The sequence below is a fragment of the Panthera tigris genome, chromosome A2, assembly GCF_018350195.1.
Source record: "Panthera tigris isolate Pti1 chromosome A2, P.tigris_Pti1_mat1.1, whole genome shotgun sequence".
Lineage (NCBI taxonomy): Eukaryota > Metazoa > Chordata > Mammalia > Carnivora > Felidae > Panthera > Panthera tigris.
The window spans coordinates 159080685-159104333 of NC_056661.1; the positions used below are offsets into that span (position 1 = coordinate 159080685).

At 39.6% G+C, this 23649-nt stretch overlaps 1 protein-coding gene across 1 annotated transcript in view; it reads left to right on the plus strand.

Moving 5' to 3' along the window:
- CNTNAP2 (contactin associated protein 2) overlaps window positions 1–23649 on the plus strand; it is a 1960721-nt gene that overhangs the window by 1113558 nt on the left and 823514 nt on the right. Inside the window, exon 10 of the mRNA XM_042974552.1 lies at window positions 14983–15154. Coding sequence (XP_042830486.1) covers window positions 14983–15154 — 172 coding nt within the window. The remainder of the gene's footprint in view (window positions 1–14982; window positions 15155–23649) is intronic.

The window sequence follows — 23649 nt, forward strand, 5'->3', positions numbered from 1 at the left end:
TCCATCACTTTCCTAAATATTCTATAATATAATATTCTGTAATATTATTGAGTGTCAAATACTGTTAAATTATCTCATAATAGAGAATTTATGTTAAAATAAAAATAGAGATATAGTAAAAATTTTACAAATGTCTTCATATGCAGTGAGTCTTTTTTTGTTTGTTTGTTTAAAGCTCAGAATAGATAATGTTAACCTTACAGGAAAAATATTATTAGGCAATATAGGGTTAGTGAAATCTGAAGCATTTTCAAAGTATTTTTGCCTTTACACTCTGACTTTATACTTTGTTGGTGAATATGGAGACATTGTCACAACAGAAAAAAGCATGTCTTTATACTGAGTGCAAACCATCGAAGTCTTAAAAGCTCAGGCCAAGGGTAGTAACGTCCTCAACAGCAATAACAAAAATGGTAACAACAAAGAAGAGAAGGAGGAAGAGGAAGGATGGGTCAAGGGCTCCTAATTTGGTCCAAGCATCCTTCTAAGCATCAAAGCCCCCCCCCAAAAAAAAGGAGGCAGAAATGTGTTCTTCAGGTACAAAACCAAGAGCCAGTCCTACAAATAAAGCACTTCTTTCCTACCCACTTTCCAAGTGACTCCTACAATAATAGAGCCTCATAGTCTGGCTTTGTATTGATTTGAAGTTAACTTCCAGAATGTCAAATGCACTCATATTTAGAAGCATTCCAAAGCTGATAGAAATTGTGTTAGATTTCCTAGTACTTTGGATTACCCATATCATCTTAATGCAGAGGGCTGTGACTTTGGTTTGTGTTTATATTTTTCTGTTTCACATTTAAAAATACTAATAATAAATCTAAAAAGGCAGAATCTTTTTCCCTTTGAAGTATTAAAAAATATGTAGGCTTTCAAAATGGGAATATTTGTGAAAGCGATAAGAAACTAATTCCTTATTTTCTCCAGAGTGAAAAATCTTTCAAATATCAAAATATTTTTTAAATGTGAGAGATTAACCATGTCCTTTATCAAAGCTGTGCAATTAAACAGGATCCTAATAATAATAGTAGAGTTGCCATTATTGAGAACCTCCTCCAGTAAATGTGCTGGGTACTTTCTGTATAATATTTAATGTTCACAAAAACTACAGAAACAGGGAATTCTTATTTTTTCAGAAATAGGGGACTATTAACCTTGTTTTAAAATGAAACTGAAGTTAAGAAGTTAAGGGGGGGGCAAGGAAACGGGAAATGCGGGGGTGTTGGTCAAATGATACAAAGTTGCAGTGTAGGAGGAGTGAGTCTAGAAATCTAATGTATAACATGAAGACTGTAGTTAATCATATTGTATTGTGTACTGGAAATTTGCTAAGAGAATAGACTGTGAGTTCTCTCACCACACACAAAAATGGTAACTATGTGAAAAGTGGATATGTGAACTAGCTTTACTGTAGTAACCATTTCACTGTGTATATGTACGTGAAAACATCATGTTTTACACATTAAATACATACATTTTTTATTAAAAAATGATAAATTACAAAAGAAAAGGATCGGATTGGTGACCTTTTCAAGAACACATACGTACGTAACTAATATGAAGCAGACTGGGATTCCAGCCATTTCTAGTATTCTGCCGCCCACACTCCTGACCAATTAGATTGCCTTTTACAAAATATTGCATTATTCCATTGTAATTAACAGACTGCTTATACTTACGAAGAAGAATCAAGAAAACAATGCTATTTTATTTTGTGAAAGTATGAATGTGTCTATTTTATGTATTAGATACAGTGGCAGGCTTTGGTCCTAAGAAATTAAGGTTATCAAATGTAAGTGTTTTATTTTGTATTTTGTACTCTTGCTATGTATGAATACACAACTACGTCTTAAAAGACTTAATATTTTTAAAAAGACATAAAAGAGTCAAATTATTCAGTTTGGTAATTCTGCTCTTTTTTTTAATGGTTGCCTCCAGGCAACTATGGCTTTTTAAATTATATTATACAATTTGATTTGCAAATGGATAACTATCCCAATTTTTCAAGACACCTAGTCTGCTTCTCTGGTTTTCTTTTATCCTCTATGGTCTTACAATTTTCTTCATTACTATTAAAGAGACCCAGAAATATGTCCACTATCTTTTAAGTTTCTGCTAATTTTTTTTATAAACACAGTTAACATATCTTACGATTTTTATAGGAAGATAGGAGATCCACAGATAAGTTTATTTGGAAATAATTGATTTTGCTAAGGCAATAAGTTTTTTATAAATATCAAGTTTTTATAATATACCAAGGTTTATAATATATATAAGGTTATACTAAGGTTTATAATACACTAAGGCTTATATAAGGTTTTAAATATTCTAAATGATTACTCTAGCTAAGTGGTCTACTAAATTATATGAAATTAATCTTAATTAAATAAAATCAATCCAATTAGTAAGGGCATTTAAAAAAAGTTATTTCCTTTTCCTAATCTATGATACCATATTTTATAAAACATTATAACATACTTTGCATTTAGAAAACTAAAACATTAGAGGGAAAGAAAGACCTTGGAAGTTTTTTGTTTTTTGTTTTTGTTTTTTTTAAATTCCTGTTAGAGGCACCTAGGTGGCTCAGTCGGTTAAGCTTTTGACTTCGGCTCAGTTGGTGATCTCATGGCTCTGTGAGTTCGATCCCCACATAGGGTTCTGTGCTGTCAGTGCAGAGCCTGCTTCTATCCTGTCTCCCTCTCTCTCTGCCCCTCCCCTGCGCACACATGTACTCTCTTCTGCCAGAAATGAACATTAAAAATTCTTTTAATTAAGAAAATCTTGGGGCGCCTGGGTGGCTCAGTCGGTTGAGCGTCCAACTGCAACTCAGGTCATGATCTCACAGCTCGTGAGTTTGAGCCCCGTGTCAGGCTCTGTGCTGACAGTTTGGAGCCTGGAGCCTGCTTTGGATTCTGTGCCTCCCTCTCTCTCTGCCCCAACCCACTTGCATTCTATCTCTGTCTCTCTCAAAAATAAATAAACATTGAAGAAAATCTTGTTAATTCATTTTATCAAATAAATAAGACTCCTGATCAGGTTGTAACATGATCAGACGAATATATGTGTGTGTGTGTGTGTGTGTGTGTGTGTGTGTATACACATATACATATGTGTGTATATACATATATATATATACATATATATGTGTGTGTGTGTATATATATTATATATATATATATATTTTTTTTTTTTTTTAAGACACAGAGATAAAGTACAAGTGGGGAGGGGGCAGAGAGAGAGATAATCCCAATCAGGCTTCACTCTTAGCACAGAGACCAATGCGGAACTTGATGCGGGGCTTAATCGCATGAGCACAAGATCATGACCTGAGCAGAAATCAAGAGTCGATGCTCAACCGACTGAGCCACCGAGGTGCCCCCAGACTAATATTATTAAAAGAGATCAGGTGGGCTTCGTGCTGGAGGCGGATTGGGAGTGAGTGGTGGGGAGCTCTGCCAGCCAGGGCTCAGGTGGCGAAGGACAGACTTACAGGACTGTTCAAAAGGGGAGACTGACACGATGTGACCGGTGCACTTCAGGGAGCGAGGATAGAGGTGCCGGGGAGACTCTGGTTGTTTAATGTGTGCAACATTTTAGATGAAACGGCACTGAAGGCTTTTTGAGTGACCACTAAGAGAGGGATGATGATCGAATACCAACGGGGATCAAGAATAACATATGTTGAGTTGTGAACGTGTGTGACACGTTGGAACAGAGAATTTTAAGAAGCTTCTGGATACATCAGTCCTGAGCTTAGAGGAAAAACCTGCAATGGAGATTCACTGGAGAGATAGTCATCGAGTAGGTAGTTGAAGCAATGGGTTGGCTAGGATGATTTTTTTCCTTTTTTTTTTTTAATGTTTGTTTATTATTATTTTTTTTTTTTGAGAGAGAGAGAGAGAGAGAGAGAGAGAGAGAGAGAGAGAGAGACAGAGGCTGAACAGGGGAGGATCAGAGAGAGAGGGAGACACAGAATCCAAAGCAGGCTCCAGGCTCTGAGCTGTTAGTACAGAGCCCGACAGGGGGCTTGAACCCATGAACCGTGAGATCATGACCTGAGCCAAAGTAAGAAGCTTAACCAATTGAGCCACTCAGGTGCCCTCCTCTTTTTTTAATTGAAGTATAGTTAACATACAGTGTGATATTAGTTTCAGGTGTTCAGTACAGTGATTCAACAATTCTGCACATTACTCGGTACTCATCACAGTACGTGTACTCTTAACCCCCTTTATCTATTACGCCCATCCCTCCACCCAAGTCGCCTTGCCATCTCTACCAGTTTGTTGTCTATATTTAAGAGTCTGTTTTTTGTTTGTCTGTTTGTTTTGTTTCATAAGTCCCACATATGAATGAAATAGTATGATATTTGTATTTATCTGTCTGACTTACTTCACTTAGCATTATACCCTGTAGGTCCATACATGTTCTTGCAGATGGCAGGCTTTTTTATGGCTGAGTAATTTCAGTGTGTGTGTGTGTGTGTGTGTGTGTGTGTGTGTGTGTGTGTATAATCTTTATCCATTCATCTATCGGTGGACACTTGGTTTGCCGCCATATCTCGGCTATTGTAAATAATGTTGCAGTAAACATAGAGGTGCGTGTTTCGTATTGAATTAGTGTTTTCTTTTCTTTTCTTAGACACACAGTAGTAGGATTCCTAGATCAAAGGGTGGTTCTATTTTTAATTTTTTGAAGAACCTCCATACTGATTTCCACAGTGGCTGCACCAGTTTGCATTCCCACCAACAGTGCACAGGGATTCCTTTTTCTCCACATCTTCACCAACACTTGTTGTCTCTTATCTTTTTAATTTTAGCCATTATGCCAAGTGTAAGGTGATATCTCATCATGGTTTTGACTTGCATTTCCCTGATGATTAGTGATGTTTAGCATCTTTTCACATGTCTGTTCGCCATTTGTACGTGTTCTTTGGGAAAATGTATGTTCAGATCCTCTGCTCATTTTTTGGGTAGGACCACTTTTGTGCAGAGACTACCAAGAAAACAGACCTAGCCCAGGACAAACTGATGGACTCCTACATTTATATACCAAGTAGAAGACAAGAAATCAGTAAAGGAGGTTAAAGTAAGATTGCTAGAAAAGTATAAAGAAAACCCTGGATAGTATAACACTGTGTGAGCTGAGAAAGGAAATATTCAAGAAGAGAGAGTGGCCTCTTGGACTCTTCAGATGTTTGCATTATATTTACTCCTACGGATAGGTAGTGATGTTAAATAATTAAAACAAGTATATTCGTGTTTCTGAGCTTATCTTCCTGATGAGATTTTAATATTCTTGAAGACAAAAATAATGTAGTTTTGAGTCTTTAATAAATACAAGAATGACTGAAATAATTTAAACCATTTGGAATAAAAGAAACAATGATGATGACACTTTCTAGATCTCTGGTATATACCAGAGACCACAGTTTTCTAGGCACTTAATTCATGTGTATGTCCCAATTAATAATTCACAACAGCCTCCTATACTGGAGTATCATAATTTTCTCTATACATAAAGAGACAAGGAGCAGGGCATTTAATTAATTTACCTAAGGTCAAAAAGAGATAGAGGGGCGCCTGGGTGGCGCAGTCGGTTAAGCGTCCGACTTCAGCCAGGTCACAATCTCGCGGTCCGTGAGTTCGAGCCCCGCGTCAGGCTCTGGGCTGATGGCTCGGAGCCTGGAGCCTGTTTCCGATTCTGTGTCTCCCTCTCTCTCTGCCCCTCCCCCGTTCATGCTCTGTCTCTCTCTGTCCCAAAAATAAATTTAAAAAAAAACGTTGAAAAAAAAAATTTAAAAAAAAAAAAAAAAAACAAAAAGAGATAGAGACAAAATCCTTAGCCGTGTATGTTATACTCATTCATTATATATGAAAAAAAACAGAAAAATAAACATACATGTAATAAATAGATAACTTACTAAATTTAAAAAGCCTACATATTATATTAAATAATTTACATAGTTAAAATCAGCTCAAAAATTATCTCCAAAGAAATCAGCCTTCACTAGTATACTGCTACTTTAAAATAAGCTTCTAGAATCACTACAGTCTCTCCGCTTGCCCACTTCTTAGGTGCTCCTTCAACACTCCAGTTTGCCATCCACACCCACCTCTATAGCTCTCCCATGTTTCCCACTAATCTAAACGGTAAACCCATGTCAAAGCCTCAGTCTTCACATAATTTGGTCGTGTGATCACTCACACTCACCAGTGATGGTGATGACCATTCCTTCACCTCGTTGATATCATTTCTTGGTTTCTCTTTTACTTCTTTCCAGCTTTTCTTCACTGGTTTATTTTTCTGATACCACCCATGGCACATAGATGATTTCTAGAGTCCAACCTTGGGTTTCTTTGCTTAGCATACTATCCAATTTCTTTACTCAATTTCTGCTACTTCTGGAACATAATTACTCCCAGAGCTTTTTCAAACTCTGATCTCTCCCCTGATATCCAGACATTAGTGTTAACCTGTAGATTGAACATTTTACCTTAGATATCCCCTGGCTACTTCAGTCTTGGAAAGGTCAGTTTTGAGCTGGTCAAAACCCACCCACGACACTCTCCAGTCCCCTTTCATCCTGCTCCTTAAAGGCCGGATGCACTTTCTGTGTCCCCTCTGTTGGGAGAGTCAAAAGCATTCATCAAGTTGCTCAGCCATAAATCTAAGAGTCATTCTAGCAGTGGCTCTCTGTGCATGGTCCTTGTTTCCAGTGCATCAGCCAGTTCTGCCATATCTTCCTGGAAAGTATCTTTCATCTATTTCCTCTATGTTAGCTTTATTGACATATTCTGGATAAGAGTTTGGAGCTTCTTCAGTGTGTCTATTATAAGACAATCCCTACTTCTGGTCTCCCCTCTGCCAGCCTATTCTCATTTCTATCAGAGAGAGAATAACGTGACACAAAATGATCGCATCATTTTCTTGCTCATAGTCCTTCGTTGTCTGTTTGCTTCTCCAACAGACAATCATAGATCCTCAGCAGGAGTCTCAGTCTCCTGGCGTTTACATTCCAGTAATAGTAGAAATGACTGTAACTGCTTATACAATATCTCAGATGGCAATAAGGGTTATGAAGAAAAATGGGTCGGGTAAAGAGGGCAGAGCACTAAGAGCGGGGAGTGTTATCCCACCCACGGCCAGCAAAGACCTCTTGGATGAGACCACTGCAGCACAGCCCCAAAGGACATGAAGACGCAAGGTTAAACATCCCCTCATTCCAGAACAAAAAGCCAAACCTCCAAACCTCCATTCAATTACCATTCACCTGACAAATGCAGAGAGGTCCACAGGTCTGGAGTCTGATATAGATGATGTTGTAAAGGTTATCTTCAGTCTATTAAGCAGTAATTTTTGTTTCCACACTGACAACAGACACCTTGTATCTTGAACATCTCCTAAGATTAGTGGGAGAATAAAGAAACTTTATGGCATATCAGTTTCTCAACAAATATAATTTTTTAATAAATTCATAGAGAAGGCAATATTACTGAGATCACGAAACTGAAAGAGATCAGATGGGCTTCATGCTGGAGGTAGATTGGAAGTGAGTGGTGGGGAAGCTATGATAGTTGGGGCTCAGGTGGTAAAGAATAGATTTACAGGATTATTTAAAAGGGGGGATGACACAATGTGATTGGCATGAAAGAGAAGAAACACATACACACACACACACACACACACACACACACACACACACACACACACTTATGGAAGTAAATAAATAAACCAAACCAGACAAATATCTTCCTTCCTTCCATCCTTCCATCCTTCTTTCCTTCCTTCTTTTGATACTCAAAATATTTTTAATGCCCAAATTATTTATTTAGTACTCAAATTGTATAGGTTTGAGCAGTAGAAACCTACTTCAGGCTGGCTCCTGTGTCATTCTTTGATATGGGGATATCATTTTTTTTAACATAGTTGACATACAGTGCTGGGTTAGTTTCAGGTATACAACTTAGTGATTTTACAAGTATGTACCTTACCCTGTGCTCACTACAAGTGTAACCACCATTTGTCCCATACAATGCTATTTCAATACCGTTAGCTATATTCCCCCTGTGGTCTCTTTCACCCCTATGATTCATTTCATAATGAAGCCTCTCTCCCCCACTCCCCTTTACCCATTTTTCCCAGTCCTTCACACCCCTCCCCTTTGGAAACCACCAGTTTGTTTTCTGTATTTGTGGGTTTGTTTCTGCTTTTCTGTTTGTTTGTTTGTTCGTTCATTTGTTTTGTTTTTTAGATTCCATATATAAGTGAAATCATATCATTTTTGTCTTTCTGTGTCAGACTTATTTCACTTAGAATAATGTCCTCCGGGTTCATCCATGTTGTCATAAATGGCAAGATCTCATTTTCTTGTTTGTTTGTTTCAAGTTTTTATTTAAATTTCATGTCAGTAACATACAGGGTGCATTAGTTTCAGGTGTAGAATTTACCGATTTGACAACTCTATACATTATTCGGTGCTCATCATGATGAGTGTACTCCTTAATCCCCATCACTTATATAACCCATCCCCCTGTCTACCTCCCTTCCAGCAACCCTCAGTTTGTTTTCTACAGTTAAGAGTCTGTTTCTTGGTTTGCTTCTCTCTTTTGTTTTCCCCCAATGTTCATTTTTTGTTGTTGTTTCTTAAACTCCACATATGAGTGAAATCATATGATATTTGTCTTTCTCTGATCAACTTACTGATCTCTTTCATGCCAATACTCTGTAGATCAGTCTATGTCATTGCAAATGGCAAGATTTCATTCATTTTCTGGCTGAGTGATATTCCATTATATATATAAAAATATATGTATATATAAGTATATATTCATATATATATATATATATATACACACACACATACATATATACATACGCCACTTCTTCTGTATTCATTCATCGATTGATAGACACTTAGGTTGCTTCCGTATCTATTGTAAGTAATACTTCAATGAACATAGGGGTGCATATATCTTTGAATTAATGTTTTGTTCTCTTTGAGTAAATACCCAGTAATGGAATTACTAGGTCATGTGGTATTTCGATTTTTTAATTTTTTGAGGAACCTCCATACTGTCTTCCATAGGGGCTATACCAATTTACACTCCCTACCAACAGTGCATGAAGGTTCCTTTTTCTCTACACTCTTACCAACACTTGTTATTTATTGTCTTTCTGAATTTAGCCATTCTGAGCACTTCTTTAATTTCTGGTGCGGTAAAGTGTTATAGGATCCCATTGTGCTTTCCCTGACCCAGCTCTGGAATCAGCCATTTCTCCAAGAAGTTGTGCTTTTATTCAGTAAAGCATCTAAGATCCGAACGAGTCGGGTACTCACTGCTTCTGGAGGTAACCCTTCTCCCGGACCGTCTTCAGGGGATGGTAGGAACCATCTGTATATTGAGCACATACACAAATCCAGCTAGATTTATTTCTGTAACTAGCTGTATCATACTGAAAAGCACAAGGGCACTCCAAGAGAGTCCATTCCAGTCCAAACCCACAAGATCCATTCAAGATTTTACACTTTTCATCTGCACCCTCCTTTCCTGACAGTGAGAACCTGGCTCCCACTCTCGTTGATACATTTATTTGCTCGGGTAACCTGTCCTGTAGTCAGTCTCTCGGCCATGCTGGGTGGATAGGGTGTCTGGCTGTCTCTGGGCACAGGCATCAGCCACCACTGAGCTCACTCTCTGCCCACTCGAGCACCCTGCCGGTCTGGACTCCAGCCCTCACCTGGAATGATTCAGCCCTCCGTGAATGATTCAGGAACGTTGGGTGAACAGGAGAGACAAGTAGATGTTTTGCACAGTCATCCTAGATGATAGTGGAAGGAAGATCGAAGTGTCTTTTTTAGCATCCTTGCCACTTGCCACCAGCCTCTCCCTGACTTCCCAAACTTCCCACCTTTCGAACAAGTATAAGTAGAGGAGTCTCATATATGTGCAGCTTTAGATCATGTCCAGTTTCAACCCTGTTGCCCGTCGTTTGCTTTTTCTGTCCCATCGAGTTAACATCGTAACTTACAACAGTTCAGATGGCCGTGTTAATGTCAAAACTAATATCAGTATGTGTTTTCACTGATGTATTAATGAATTAAAATTTTAAAACCGTAAAAAAATAAAGAAAAATTTAAAACCTTGCAAATACAGGTTTGTCAGCAGGAATAATAAAATACTGTGAGCGGACTTCAGATCGGGTGTGAAGTTTCACATGGGAGGTCTTGAAACGCAAATCTCCAGTGTGCCAGTTGGGTTACATAGTGGTAAAGACCCTCAAAAGAGGGCAAGTTTCCCATTTCACTGGCAGAGATATAATTGGCCCTGCGGGGTAACAATTACTGTGGGTGTCACCCTGCCAGACCATGGAGCCCAGCAATGACCCATGTGCAAACACTGCATTTTTTAATTCCACATTCATAGATATTTAAAGTTCTGAGCCAAAATAAACAGCAGTTAATCTCTTCGTTCTGTATAATCTTTCTGTTAACTTGGCAGATGTCAATTAAGTTTAACTCTCTGTCCATTTTATATCTATTCATTTCTGACCCCCCCAAATCCCAGCTGCAAATGTATATCTCCACACAGCCCTGCTCTTAATCTACTGAGTAGGTTAATTCCTGAGCTTCAGAGTGGCTAATACACTGAAAGTATCGCAGGTACTAATACACTAGTGTTTTTACTGAAATTATGTTTGTACGGAAGGGCAACAAATACAGAAAATAAACAATAACGTTCTCGACTGCTGCATAAAAACTAGCTCAAAATGTAGTGGCTCAACACATTAAGAGCTTATTCTCTCTTCTTTGTGGGCCAATAATTCAGGAGCAAGTTGGCTGGGAAGTTCCAGCCTCAAGTTCTTTGGTTCTTGCAGCCTCAGTCGTCTGAAGGCTTGATTAGGATTGCAAGGTCTGCTTCAAGATGGCTTGCTCACGTGACTGGCAAGTTGATGCTGGCTGTTAGGCCTTATTTCCTCTCCACATGGGGGCCTCTCCGCCGGACTGATTGAGGTTCCTCAGGGCATAGGGTCTGGCTTCCCCAGAGCAAGTGATCCAAGAGACCGAGGTAAAGGCTCTTAGTGCGTTTTCTTACTAAGCCTTGCAAGTTACACACACACTGTCACTTTTGCAACGTTCTATTTGTCACCGAATTCAGTGGGGGGGGGGGGGGGAACTACATAGGCTATGAATAGCAGGAGGTGATTTACGGCTAACTTGGAGGTCAGTTACCATGGTTTTCCCTCTGGGACACAGAGGTTCGTGTCTCTTCCACATGAAAAAGCACACTTACTTCCTCCAAAGGCCCTTTAAAGTTCGCTTCTGTTTAGAGGATCTGCTCCGAATCCAGTAACTTGTCATCTAAGTCATGTTCCTACCAAAATGAACCTCTTAGTGAAGTCTAAGAACAGAGGGAGTTATTCAAGTACAGCTTCTCATCTGAAGACCTGGCAACAGGTTTTGTGCCATCCACACACTCAGCATACGAAAGTCAAGTAGGCATAGAGTAACCGCTTCAGACCCTTTGACTCCAGAGGGAGAAATAAGCTGTACGCAGAAGCATGTGGTCCGTGGTGGTTCTAAAGTCCGATCAGGTACATGTTGGTAATTCCTGGATTAGGACACAGTTCTGATATTTCCTGGAAGTGATTTTTCATGGCTCAGACATAGCTTCATTCTGTACTCTCTCTGTGCCTTTTATCCAAGCTGGTGGTGGTACCACAGGTGCAGTTCTCTCATCAACCGTTCCGATGCGCGTTGTTCTGGTTTACTCCGGTGGGTAAATGCCACATCCACAATTGGATAGAGAGAAGCTTTTTGTTTGTTGGTTTTACGTTACACTTCTGCTAACATGTTAAGGGAAAAATGCCCTTAACCTCATTAAAACCCTTACTTTTTAACTCAGAGGATCTGTAAGACATGCCAGTCAGCTGCCTAGACGTTCTGTAGTCTCACTGAGTGGCCCTTTGAGGCATTACCTAATTCATTTTGGAGGTCTGACCGTGAATTTCACAGTCACACCTCATTGTCATCTTTATCTTAGTTTTTATTAGCAGTTGATCTTTTTTTCTTTAAAGTTTATTTAATTTATTTTGAGAGAGAGAGAGAGAGAGAGAGAGAGAGAGCGCACGCAAGAGCAGAAGACGGGCAGAGATAGAGGCAGAGAGAGAGTCCCAAGCAGGCTGCATGCTGTCTGCACAGAGCCTGGCTCGGGGCTTGAACTCAAAAACTGATCCCGTGACCTGAGCCGAAATCAAGAGTTGGAGACTTACCCGAATGAGCCACCCAGATGCCCCTGGTAGTTTGCCTGGAAGAGACTAGAAATGAGAAAACACTTTATTTTCAAGTCGATCAAGTCCTGCTTTCTTCATATTTAATGTGCTTTTTTTAAGTTTTTTTTTTTTGCCTCTTCTCTTCCCCTTTTATTGTAAGTAGATGTTCAGTTTTCTCTGCCTGAAGTGTCCTTAGCTAGGTTACACAATTCACTACGTATAAATTTTCCTTTCCAGATTATCATGATTTATCAGACCTTCCACTGCAACAGAGCCAGCATGCAGTTTTCCGTCATCACCAGTCGCATTTATTCCTCGCTTTCTTTGACGCCATTACTGACGACCTCCTCCAGAGCCGCGAGGCTTGTGCTCTTAGCCCTCTCCAGGCCTGTCCAGCTCCCTTGTACCTTTTGATCCCTCAGTTACCCACATCTTTAGGTTTTTGTTACAATTCCCTCCCAGGACCAGATCTATTATTAGGTATTCATTATTGCATAAACAAATCACCCCCAAATTTAATAGCTTAACATCATGCTTTAGTATTTCCCATGGGCCTCTCCACAAGACTCCTCCCGGTGTGATCAGTTAGCAGTCTCAGAGACCAAGCCGGATGCTAGCATCAGAAGTCACACACGGACACCTCTTCCTAGCTCTCCACTGACCACGGAGTCAGCACTAATTCAGTGTAGAAGGAGACTATGAATGGGTACAGACACCAGAGGCAAGGATTAATGGACTTCCTCTTGGAAACGTTAAAGGTGATGTAAGGAAAGGAAAAAAAACCCTAAATTTTCAATGGATATATAGTAACTTGTCCTATAATATCCTCCTAGAACGTATCCCATGTGAAAAAGTGCAAGGCCTTCACAATTTCAAACTCCAGAATTTGGGCCAAACGGAACATTGTTGTGAGTGACTGATGAAGTCTTGTTTTGTGAACTTAATTATGTCCGGTTCATAGCACTGTGTGTGTTACACAGCTGCCTCGCTTCAGAGAAGTTCTTGTTCTCACAAACAGATCTGCTCATTTTGAAACATTGCAAAGCTAGTGTGGATATTTCGAGACTCCCAAGTACTCAAAAACCAGAACCAAATGATCGTCTTGTTAAGAGTAGTCAATAAAGTTACAGCTGGATGTTTTCTCTCTGCTAAATTTAGACATTATACTCCATTCAATTTTCTCTTGATTAAACAGATTGAAAATCATATGTATGCATACAACTAGTCTAAATGGACCACTTGCTTAAGATCAGCAGTTTTCTGAGGAGACTAACTCAAAGCCAAAGGAAAAAAATGTGACTTAGGGAAAAAAATATATATGCTGTATGTTTGACTTCGCAGTACAGCCTTCTAGGTGTTGTTTTTTAAGCCAAGAAATTTAAGTGGAATCCTGTTTTTACCTACTACTGTGTTGATGGAAGACGATGTACAGCCACGTGATTAACTCTTAAAGGGAATTCAAATGATAATGATTAGCCTTTAAATAGCATAACTCATTAATAATGGAAGAAAGAAGGTTTCTCTGGTCCTGAACTGCTATTACTAGTCAAACGGGACATTTAAAAACAAATCACTTCATTGTCAATTTTCGGGAAAATTTCTATTGGAGTCTCACTTTTGTCCACTTAGTGACACGTCGTGATTGCAACCCATTCTGTACGAATTGTTTTCTTTCTATAGATATAATATTAGATTGAAATGAATATGATAGAAACTTCAGAATTTCAAGCAGACAAATTAGTACAGTTTGAATTTGCTCTGGCAGGTACATTTGGTGTGAGGAACGGCATGAAAAGTAGATGATTTTTGAGACTTTCTGGAGATACTTAATGGGATAGAGAAATATTTTTTCCTGTGTCCTACAAATTTAAAACGCATCATAAGAATTATGCATGTGCTGTTGAAAAGGCATTTAGGTAACTGGTGTTGATTTTTTAAAGTTATTTTGTAAGAAAAATTTTAATATCTGATTTTAGACTTGGTATATGTATGTCCTATTCCTTAATAGAAACAGTAGTATTTACTTTTCTGTTGTTTTGCTGTTGATTCTCTTTCTAGTTTCATTTCTTATCATTTATGGTCCCTATACTCTATTAGGTATATAAGATGGCTATTCAGAGCAAAGTGGCTGAATCTTGTGCCTAATTTTATTTCTTTCTAATGTTTCCTTGGATTACAAATTGAGAAATCATTTGTAATGCAAGTGTCTCTTTGGGTTGAGTTAGGCATTAATCCATAAAAGAAATCCACCATAATAAATAATAGTTTAACTTCTTGAGCTCTGAATCACAGGCCTCTAGGGAATTAAGAAAAAAGAAGTAAATACTAACGGCATAAAAGGAAGGCCGTGGGATAGTTGTGAAAAGCCTAAAGTTATAACGTTTTCATCTCTGAAGAGAGTCAGGTGAGGAAGTATAGCGGTGAGCCTTCGAGAGCGGAGGGACAGAAAGATGTGACCAAGAGAGAAAGAAGACGTCACAGAGACAATATGAGGGACGGTAGCCCCCGAGAGAAACATTCACCCAGGTTCGGCCCTTCCTTCTTCCCTTGAAATAATATCTCTTTCTCCAAAGAGCCCATTCTTCTGCATTGACTATGACATCAGCAAGGATCAACCAGACAGGATGGCCGTGGCAGGGAAAACACCCGGAGGAAATTGCGTGAAGCGTGTAGTACACAGAATGTAACTTTCTCACTTCTTCCCTCTCGCAGGTTTTCTGAACCACATGAGTAACTCCAGTCACTCCGTCCTTCAGCCTTCGTTCCAAGGATGCATGCAGCTTGTCCAAGTGGATGACCAGTTGGTGAATTTATACGAAGTGGCCCAGAGGAGGCCGGGGAGTTTTGCGAATGTCAGCATCGACATGTGCGCCATCATAGACAGGTACGCTCTTTCTGTCCTACCCCAAACTTGCCTACACTTTCTAAATTCACGTTTTTGTCGTTGGCGAGAGAAACACACGTGCGCACACACCCTGTAAGAGGTGAGGTGAGAGGAGCCACCCGTCATGCCGATGGCGTATTTGTGATTTTAGCGGTGACATTTATATCGGGACGTGGATAAATATATAAATATATGGCAGAACAGTCTGTTATCACACAAACCTCCCTCAGCAGACGCGATTATTATGCAGGTAGTTTTGCAAACAACAGCTGAGTTATAAAGGGGCTCAGTTTATTTTTACTTTTGCTTCCTACTCCCACAAGCAGAAATGTCCCCTTCTCTCCTTGTCTTGGTCACGACTCATCCTCAGCATATTGTCCCCTCTCAAGCCCTTTCCTGAGGGACAGAAGCTTTAAAAAATGTTGGCAGGCAGTAGGGGAATTTACTGAAGCAGAATATTTAATGTAATTGAGCCTCCTTATAAAATATACTGAAATATTGCAAAATCTAATCTGTATTCGTTTTTGCAAATCTGGGGAGGAGCTTTTTTATAAAAACTCAGTTGACTTCTCACAGAGTAGAAAGATACAGCTCTTACATGAAATATTATGACATCATTGCATACATTAACTTTAATGTACTTCTAAAAATTGCCTTTAATTCCAGCATAAAAAAATATTCCTTTGAGATGTTTTGTCCGTAAAGAAACTATATCTGACTTTGTGCTGAATTTAACCTGGTGAATTTAGGTGATTTTCTACACTACTTTCAAAGTTTTTATGATAGGGCTATCCTATTCTGAAAAATAATTTTATTAATTTTGTGTTTTGGAAGATGGAAGTTTCAGAAGTCTCCGTCTGTCTCCAACAAAGTGTAGACCATCAGTCTCTAATTTTATTTTCATTTAAGAGGAGATCCTTGGGGAAGTCATTCAAAGACACATAATGAATCTTAAAAATATGTAAAATCATCTGTAGTGAAGTAAGTTTGCTTCTATATAATCTCAATAAAATAATATCTGCGTGAATGGTAAATTACAGTTTAAATGATGGATCTAGAATGTAACATTTTAAAGCCTTAACATCTTTATAACAAGACTTGATGACCTAGCACAGTTCTTATTTCTATTACATATTTGCAAATAGTCATCCTGATAGCCTAAACAATTTATATTTAAACACAACAGTGAACAATTTTAATGGAAATATATTCCCAATTTTTGAACCATCAGCGATGTAATAGCTATTATTTCTGCCTAAAGCAAGTGGTAGCAACAATCAGAAAAACTGAAAGATGACTGTTTTAAGACCAGACTTTGTGGTGTTTGATATTTATCCATAAATTTTTATTAATTGTTTTCCATACAGGAAGATTTTCCTTCTTAGCAATAGGTAGACAGAATATTGAGTTATTTTAGTACCTTGTCCATTTTCCATGTCAGTAGCTTTAATGTTACAATAATCTCTGTCAATAATACCCAAGTTAGTCCACTCAGCTTTTGTAAACAGCCTAGATTTTATGGTTATGTTGCCATTTCGCTTCAAATAGCGTGTGTCCCGGGCACTATATTTAAGTTGTTTGCTACTAAAGAAGTATGGGTGATATGTTGAGGCTTTAATGTTTTATTTCCATGGAGAGAGAAAGTGCTAAATTGGCTCCAAAAGAATGAATGAGATTTTTTGTAAATGAAGGGAATGGAAAATGGCACCTCTGATGGAGGTAAATACACAAGAAAAGGTGAAGAATTGGGACTTCAAATTTCAGTTTTTGTCAGATACAGGAATATACAGATTTTTTTTTTTGCCAAAATGGGTCAGTCTCATTGTCCATATTGCCAAGTGTCCTGTAGCTGATGGAGTAAGGAATAGGTCTCTCTCAACCTCCAGTAGGATAAGCCAAGAGAAAAGGGGAAGTTGTCACCTCTGACATGTGACGCAATTCCAAAGCCCAGTAGGGCATCCATTTTCTGCTTGCTCTGTTTTTTGAAGGCAGTGATTGTTTTTTTTTTTTTCCTAATTGAGTTGTAACTGGCATGTAACTTTCAGATATAGAACACGGCGAATTGATATTTATATGTATCGCAAAGCAATCACCAGAGCAACAGCTTATGTACGTGAATTACCAATATGTGAGAGAGCAGATTTCTTTACTCACCTAAAATGTTTCAGTTCAAAATATTAATCTGTGAGGTGTTATATTTTTGTATATATGATACAGAACTGTATTCACCTTATTCCAACCATTGAGGAGCTCATTGATGAGTTAACCCTCCATCTGTGTCTTTCCATATGAGAGTACCAGTGGTTTTAGCCTGTCCTCGTAGAGGACCCACCAGATACACTGTAGTGATATATTCCCTGCCCATCTCTGGTTTGGTATTTTCCCCCTTACTAACTAAAATTTTGCAACAGCCCCATCTCTGCCATTTTATTTTCAAACTCTAAATTTCCCCTAAGTAAGCCTACACTGGCTCTTTCAAATTTCAGCTTGATTGATTTGAGAGCTATTTTGGCCGGCGGCGTGGGGGTGGGGGGAGGATAAATGAGAACATAGGGAAAAAAAAATAGAAAAGCTACCACAGGCACATTTTTTATGACATGTTTGGAGATAATAGGAGCAGCTGCAATGATTCGATGAGTAAAACTTAGGGAACTAGTTTGGGGAAGATGATTGTACAGGGGTTTTGCTGTGTGTCATGCTGGGATACCCTATGATTTGAACTTCTTTTTCTTTCTTTGCGTGTGGATTTACATGAAGCTTGTTTTATTTACTTGTTTGTTTTCGGAGCACAGCAATGAATCAAGAAAAGAGCAAGCGTGCCAAGCCACAGAATCATTCATTCAGTAGTATTTTCTGAGTATATCCATGGTGCCAGGCACTCACTGTTCTAGGCACTAAGGATGCCTCATTGAACAAAATAGAGATCCTTGGACTTGGAAAGCTCACATTATGAGGAAAGGGGAAGAAGAACAAATGTAATAAGTAAATATTGCAGTAAGTTTGAAGAAATAAGTGCTATTAAAAAAAAAAGTAGGCCAACTGGAGGACCATCATTCCAAGAGAGTGAGGTGTCGGGTTGCAATTTAAATAGATTGGTCAGAGTCAGCCTCATTGAAAAGATAATAATAAGTTCAAGACCTGAAAGAGGTAATAGAATTTGCCGATTCTTTTGGCAAAGAGAATAGTCAATGCAGAGAGAAGAGTCCATGCAGTGAGGCCGCCTGGCATGATCTAGGATCAGCCAGGGCCAGGGGGGCAAGTTTGGAAGGAATAGGAATAGAGCTGTGGGAGAGGAGGCCAGAGCAATTCTAGAGGTCAAGTCCTGCAGAATCACAGGCTTTTTTTTTTCTTAACAATTTGGCTTTGATTTTGAGGGAATTCAGGAACCATCGCAGGTTTCTGAGTAGAGCAATGGCAGGATCCAGCTTACAGTTTAAAAGAATAACTCTCACTGTGGGAAGAGGAAAGGTAGAAGCAGGGAGCTTCTTGTAATCCAGGTGAGAGATGCCAGTGGCCTAAGATCAGGGTGCTGGCATGAGAGGTCGTGAGAGGTGGTCAGTTCTGAAAATATTTAAGAGTGGAGTCCATCGTGTGTCTTGATGGTCTAAGTAGAAGAGTTAGAGGATTAACCCAAACTATTTAGTAAAAGCAACTGGAAGGAAGGAGTTGCCATATCCCAGTGGGAAGACTAGTGGTCGAGAAGGTTGGTCAAGGGTTAAGAAAAAATATCAGGAGCTAGTGTTGGGCATGAGTTGAAGGGTCTATTGGACACAAGTGGAGCTGTCAAAAAGGCAGCTGGAGATACAGATGTAGATATAGATATAGATATAGATATATGAAATAAGCATGTACCTGCAGATTACACAATGAAATGTTGTGTCTGAAAACATCTCCATGTTTGCCTGTTGAGGGCTTCCGGTGTCTTGAGCTGTATTTCATAGACAGTATAGACCTGGAAGGCGAGAAGACGAATAGTGGGCAGGAAGCCTCTTCCAATATCAGAAGCTTGTAGCTTTACCCTTTGAAGGGTATTCTATGGCTAGAATATTCTCTGAAAATGATAAAATACCTAGCACATAGCTTCTTTGTTTTTCCCTGCATAATTGTCTGCTCCTACTGCCCTGGTATTGTTGGATCCTTGTGACAAACGTCTTCAGGTGCCGACTCCTATTCCCAACCCGTGTCTAACCTCTTTGTAGGTGTGAATATCTGAGAGCCAAAAGCCTGCAAAACACGCCTGTAACTGTCTAGAGTTGGCTTTATTCACTTCCTCCCACAGGATAGCACGAAGGTGGGGTTGGGCCGGGAGCAGTTAGGGAAGGGAATTGGGAATGAGTCCTGGCAGCTCTTGGTCAGAATTTATCAACTAAGAGAGTTACCGTCACAGACCGTGGACCTTGTGAATTCATGTGGGGCTACCGCTTGACTCCTTTGTCTCTGACTCTTCCCTGGGACGTCTGGGATGAAGAAGGCGGGGTTAAAATATTTTGAGCTTAAGTAGGTGGTATTCGTGACTGGTCTGGCAAAATACACCTGTAAGAGAAGAAGTTCCTGTTTATTTAAGCTGCTGTGAGTCAAGTTTTGTTTTTCTTGGAGCCAAAAGTATCCATCCATCCCCCACCCTCCACCTCTAAAAGCAACCAGTGTAGTCTTTTTACCAGAACACAGAGGAACCAACTCCCAAGTATGGAAATGGCTTTGAAAGAAAAGATGGTAACATTTATTTTAGGGTATATTAAGTTGCCTGCCAGTGATGTCCCCAAGAGACTGAACTTGGGGGACTAAATGGCCGTTTAGAGGCCAAAGCAAATACATATTCTTAGAATCGGCAGCTGGTAGGAAAAAAATAGTAAAAGCAGTTCATTAGAATTCAACTCTTATTTACCTTGGCTGTAAATATAAGAAGAAGCAAACTCAGTAAACATCCCAATAGCGCAGAGAGTGGAAAGGGAAGGGTAAATGTCCCAACTTGACCACAGCCCTCAAAATTACCCCTTGAGAAACTGAATAGACTGGATCCTATTTTTGAGTTAGTAATTACGTCTTCATTACATTTGTGGATGGAAGTGCATAATCACTTTTATTTTTATTTTTTAGTTCAATGCTTTCAAGAACATCTACCCGCTTTGATTTATTATTCCTTGAAAGAAAAGAATGTGTATATATTTTTTATAAGAGCATTTAAATGGGGGGTGGATAGGTACAGTGTCTGTCTCTAAACCAAGCTGACTCTGTTGGAAAGGTGCACAACGAATAAGTAGATTAATATTACGAGTCAGAGGAGATCACAAGTTTCTATAAAATCAGGCTTAAAATTTACAGGCCTAACTTAGATGATGAATACATGTAACATTCTTTATTTTCTTTTTTTTTTTTTTTCACTTTCTTTATTTTCTAAAATGGATCTTCATTTACTCAGAAGCTCCCATTTCCACACAGTAGAAGAAAAAATCAACGTTTGAACATGTACATTTGGAAATCCTAATAACTTTATATGTATATTACATATTATATGTATATATAATATTTAGTCAATGTGGGATCCAAACTTAGAGTCAAACTCCTTTTTTTTAGGCTCTCGTCCCATTTCAAGTGGCCTTGACCCCTCCAGCGTGACTCTTGGTTCAGAGCCAAACAACTTACGCAACAGCGGGTCTGTTCCACGTGCTCTACTCACATTCCTTTTGGCCTCCCTTAAGGTCTCCAGTCTGCTGAGTGTTCTAGACTCAGCCTCTGTCCCAACCGCCCACCGCTGTGGCATCTGTTTCTGCTGACCGTGGGATATGCCTTAGCTACTGCTGGGATCCGTGTGACGTGGCAACCCTTCCCAGTTTGTCTGGGACTGTTGCATTTAGCACAGAGAACCAGGTGCCGGGAGTACTCTGTTCTGGGTGCAGCAGGGTGATTGGTCCCTCGAGACGCGTGCATCCTCTGCCCTCCTCCAAATTCCCTTTCTCTTGTCTGCCAGCCCCCTAGGCATTTTTAATAGACCTCATAGGGACATGCTGTGATGTCTGGATCTCTTGCCAACTGCATGTAAGCCAAAATGAATCATGGCCTATGTGAAGGGGTGGGGGTGTTCGGTGGGGACAGCTGTCATGGGCCCCCCGTTTTCTCAGCTTGCCATACCTCCGTATTTGCAGCACCCCCCTCAGGCTGACATGAGTCTCTGTGAATCACATTGCCAAAGGCAGCACTCAGGGCACAAGCCACCACTCACAAAGGACATCTAAAGTGAACACGCCCTCCTGCACTAATGCTGAGGTGGCGGGGGGCATTGCTGCTCAGAACTTAAACTGTTTCAACATTCGGGACACCTGTTTTTGCGCTCCGACACCCGGCTCTTTCGAACCAAAAGCCACTTGGTCTTAGCCTATCTTGGCAAAATTGAATCCACAGGACTGCTAACTTTTTGTTCCAGTCCAGAGTCCTGAAGCGAACGCTCCCAGCCCCCACTCCCTGTGACAATGTCACTGATGCTCTGCGTGGACAGCACAACACAAGAAGAATTTCACAGAAAATACACAAAAGCCAAACTTTGAATCGAAATACCCCAGAATGATTTCTATCACAGGAAAGAGGAGGCCTGTCTCACAAACACGGCTGTTTTTGTAGGGACGACATTTATTCCAGATTTTCTTTCTCTTTCCCCTGGGTCTTGCTAACTGCAAACTGCCAGCCTGAGTCTAACACCTTTTCCTACATTTTCAGGCTGACCGTCCCCCGTCTTTCTTGACGAATGTTCGTGTCATGAGTTAGGCTGATGTCAGGCTGTGCCTGCACTTCTCTTACATTAGGAAACGTTTTGTCTTTTATTACTCAAACTGCAGGCTTCTGGGCATATCTCGCTTTTGCATCAGGGTGATTATGCCAAAGGAGTAAAGGAGGCAGAAAGCGCCCCAGGTAAACCACACTGTTTAAACTTTGTGCCCGGCTCCATTTTGACCACGTGGTGACTGATCTCATCAAACCCCAAAGGAACGAGGAGCCGATTACCTGGAACTCATTCTGGGAGACCTGGAACCAATGAACAGTTTTTTAGGCAGGACGCTGGAGTTTCTTTTGGGGGGGGGAAATATCCTTCAAAAATACCTTTAGGACAAGAATTATTCAGGGTCCTAAAACCATACCACCAGATCAAAATAAGCAAAAAACAAGACTCGTTACATAATCCAGCTTTATTTTCTTATGTGACTGTTCACATTGTGATTCTTTATTCTAGATGTGTCTGTCTCATCACCCTATTCCCCATCTTGGATTCCACTGATTTTATATTCCTGTTTATACTGAAGCATTTAAGCCGTAGTCTTCTCTCCGGCACAAAAACATAAGCTCAGTGACCTGAAAGTATCACACACCCAGGTGAACCCGTGTTCAAGTCCGTTGCCTCTCTGAAGTGGTTTCAAAGTGATTTTGTTTCTTCAGCACAAATAGAGTACTAGAGTGACAAAACTTATTAAAAAAAAAAAAAAGTACAGTAGTGAAACGCCAGAGGAGATAACTCTCCTAGGAGAAAAAGGAGAAGAAAATAGTTGAATTAACCATTTTAAGATTCAACAGCAGCTTTATTCTTCTTTGATGTATTGCATGTATTAGGACAAAAGAAACTATATTTGCTTTTGGCATGGCATATAGCTGTGCTTTGACATTTAAATCCCAAGGAAAGCCTAGCGCATAAAAGTAATGTCAGAAACCAGTTATGTGTTTGAAGATAAGCAAAAAGGAGAAAGAGAAATGATTTTAACATGTAGCTAAATCAACCACAGAGAAAGACCTAAATGAGTCATTAACTTGTATATTTTGCTTTTGATATTAGGTTACCTGAAAAATAAAAATGAAAGCAAACAATTTAAAAACACAGATTTAAAATATCTGTCCAGAAATAGTTTCTTCTTAACACTTTTGTCAATTACGTAGACATATGGCGAAATTTTGCTGGAACCCCGAGAAGTCATTCAACTGCCCTCCCCTTAAGCTGACTTTACAGAGGAATAGACACTGTCTATTCTCTTTGTAAATGTGGAGAATGATCCCTGTCACCTGGTGGAGGAAGAGTCTTTGAAGTAGCAGGTGCGGCTTCCACCTTCCATGTGTTGTGCTTAACCACACGTTGTGAGCGAGAGGCACTGGTTCGTGCCCAAATATGTTAATGCAAGTCATACTTGATATTGTAATATCATGGTCTAATTAAGTACCAAACACATCCTCAGAGGAGTGGAGACAAAAAGAAACAATTTCTGTTAAAAGCAAACCAAAAGGTTTTAGAAAGATAAGTGGCTAAAAGCAAAACCCTCAGGGTAGGCATGGACAAGCTGACTGTAAAAATTCACAAAGGTTCATTGGTTACTTCAGTTTTCCCTGCATTTTAAGAAATCCAGACTAGAAGTGGAGGGTGATGATGCTTTATGGAACTGGTTCTGCAGAAAAGATGGTGGATTGGAATTGTAGTATTCCACTCAGTGGGCCCAGAGCGATTCCCTCTGACCAGTGACTCA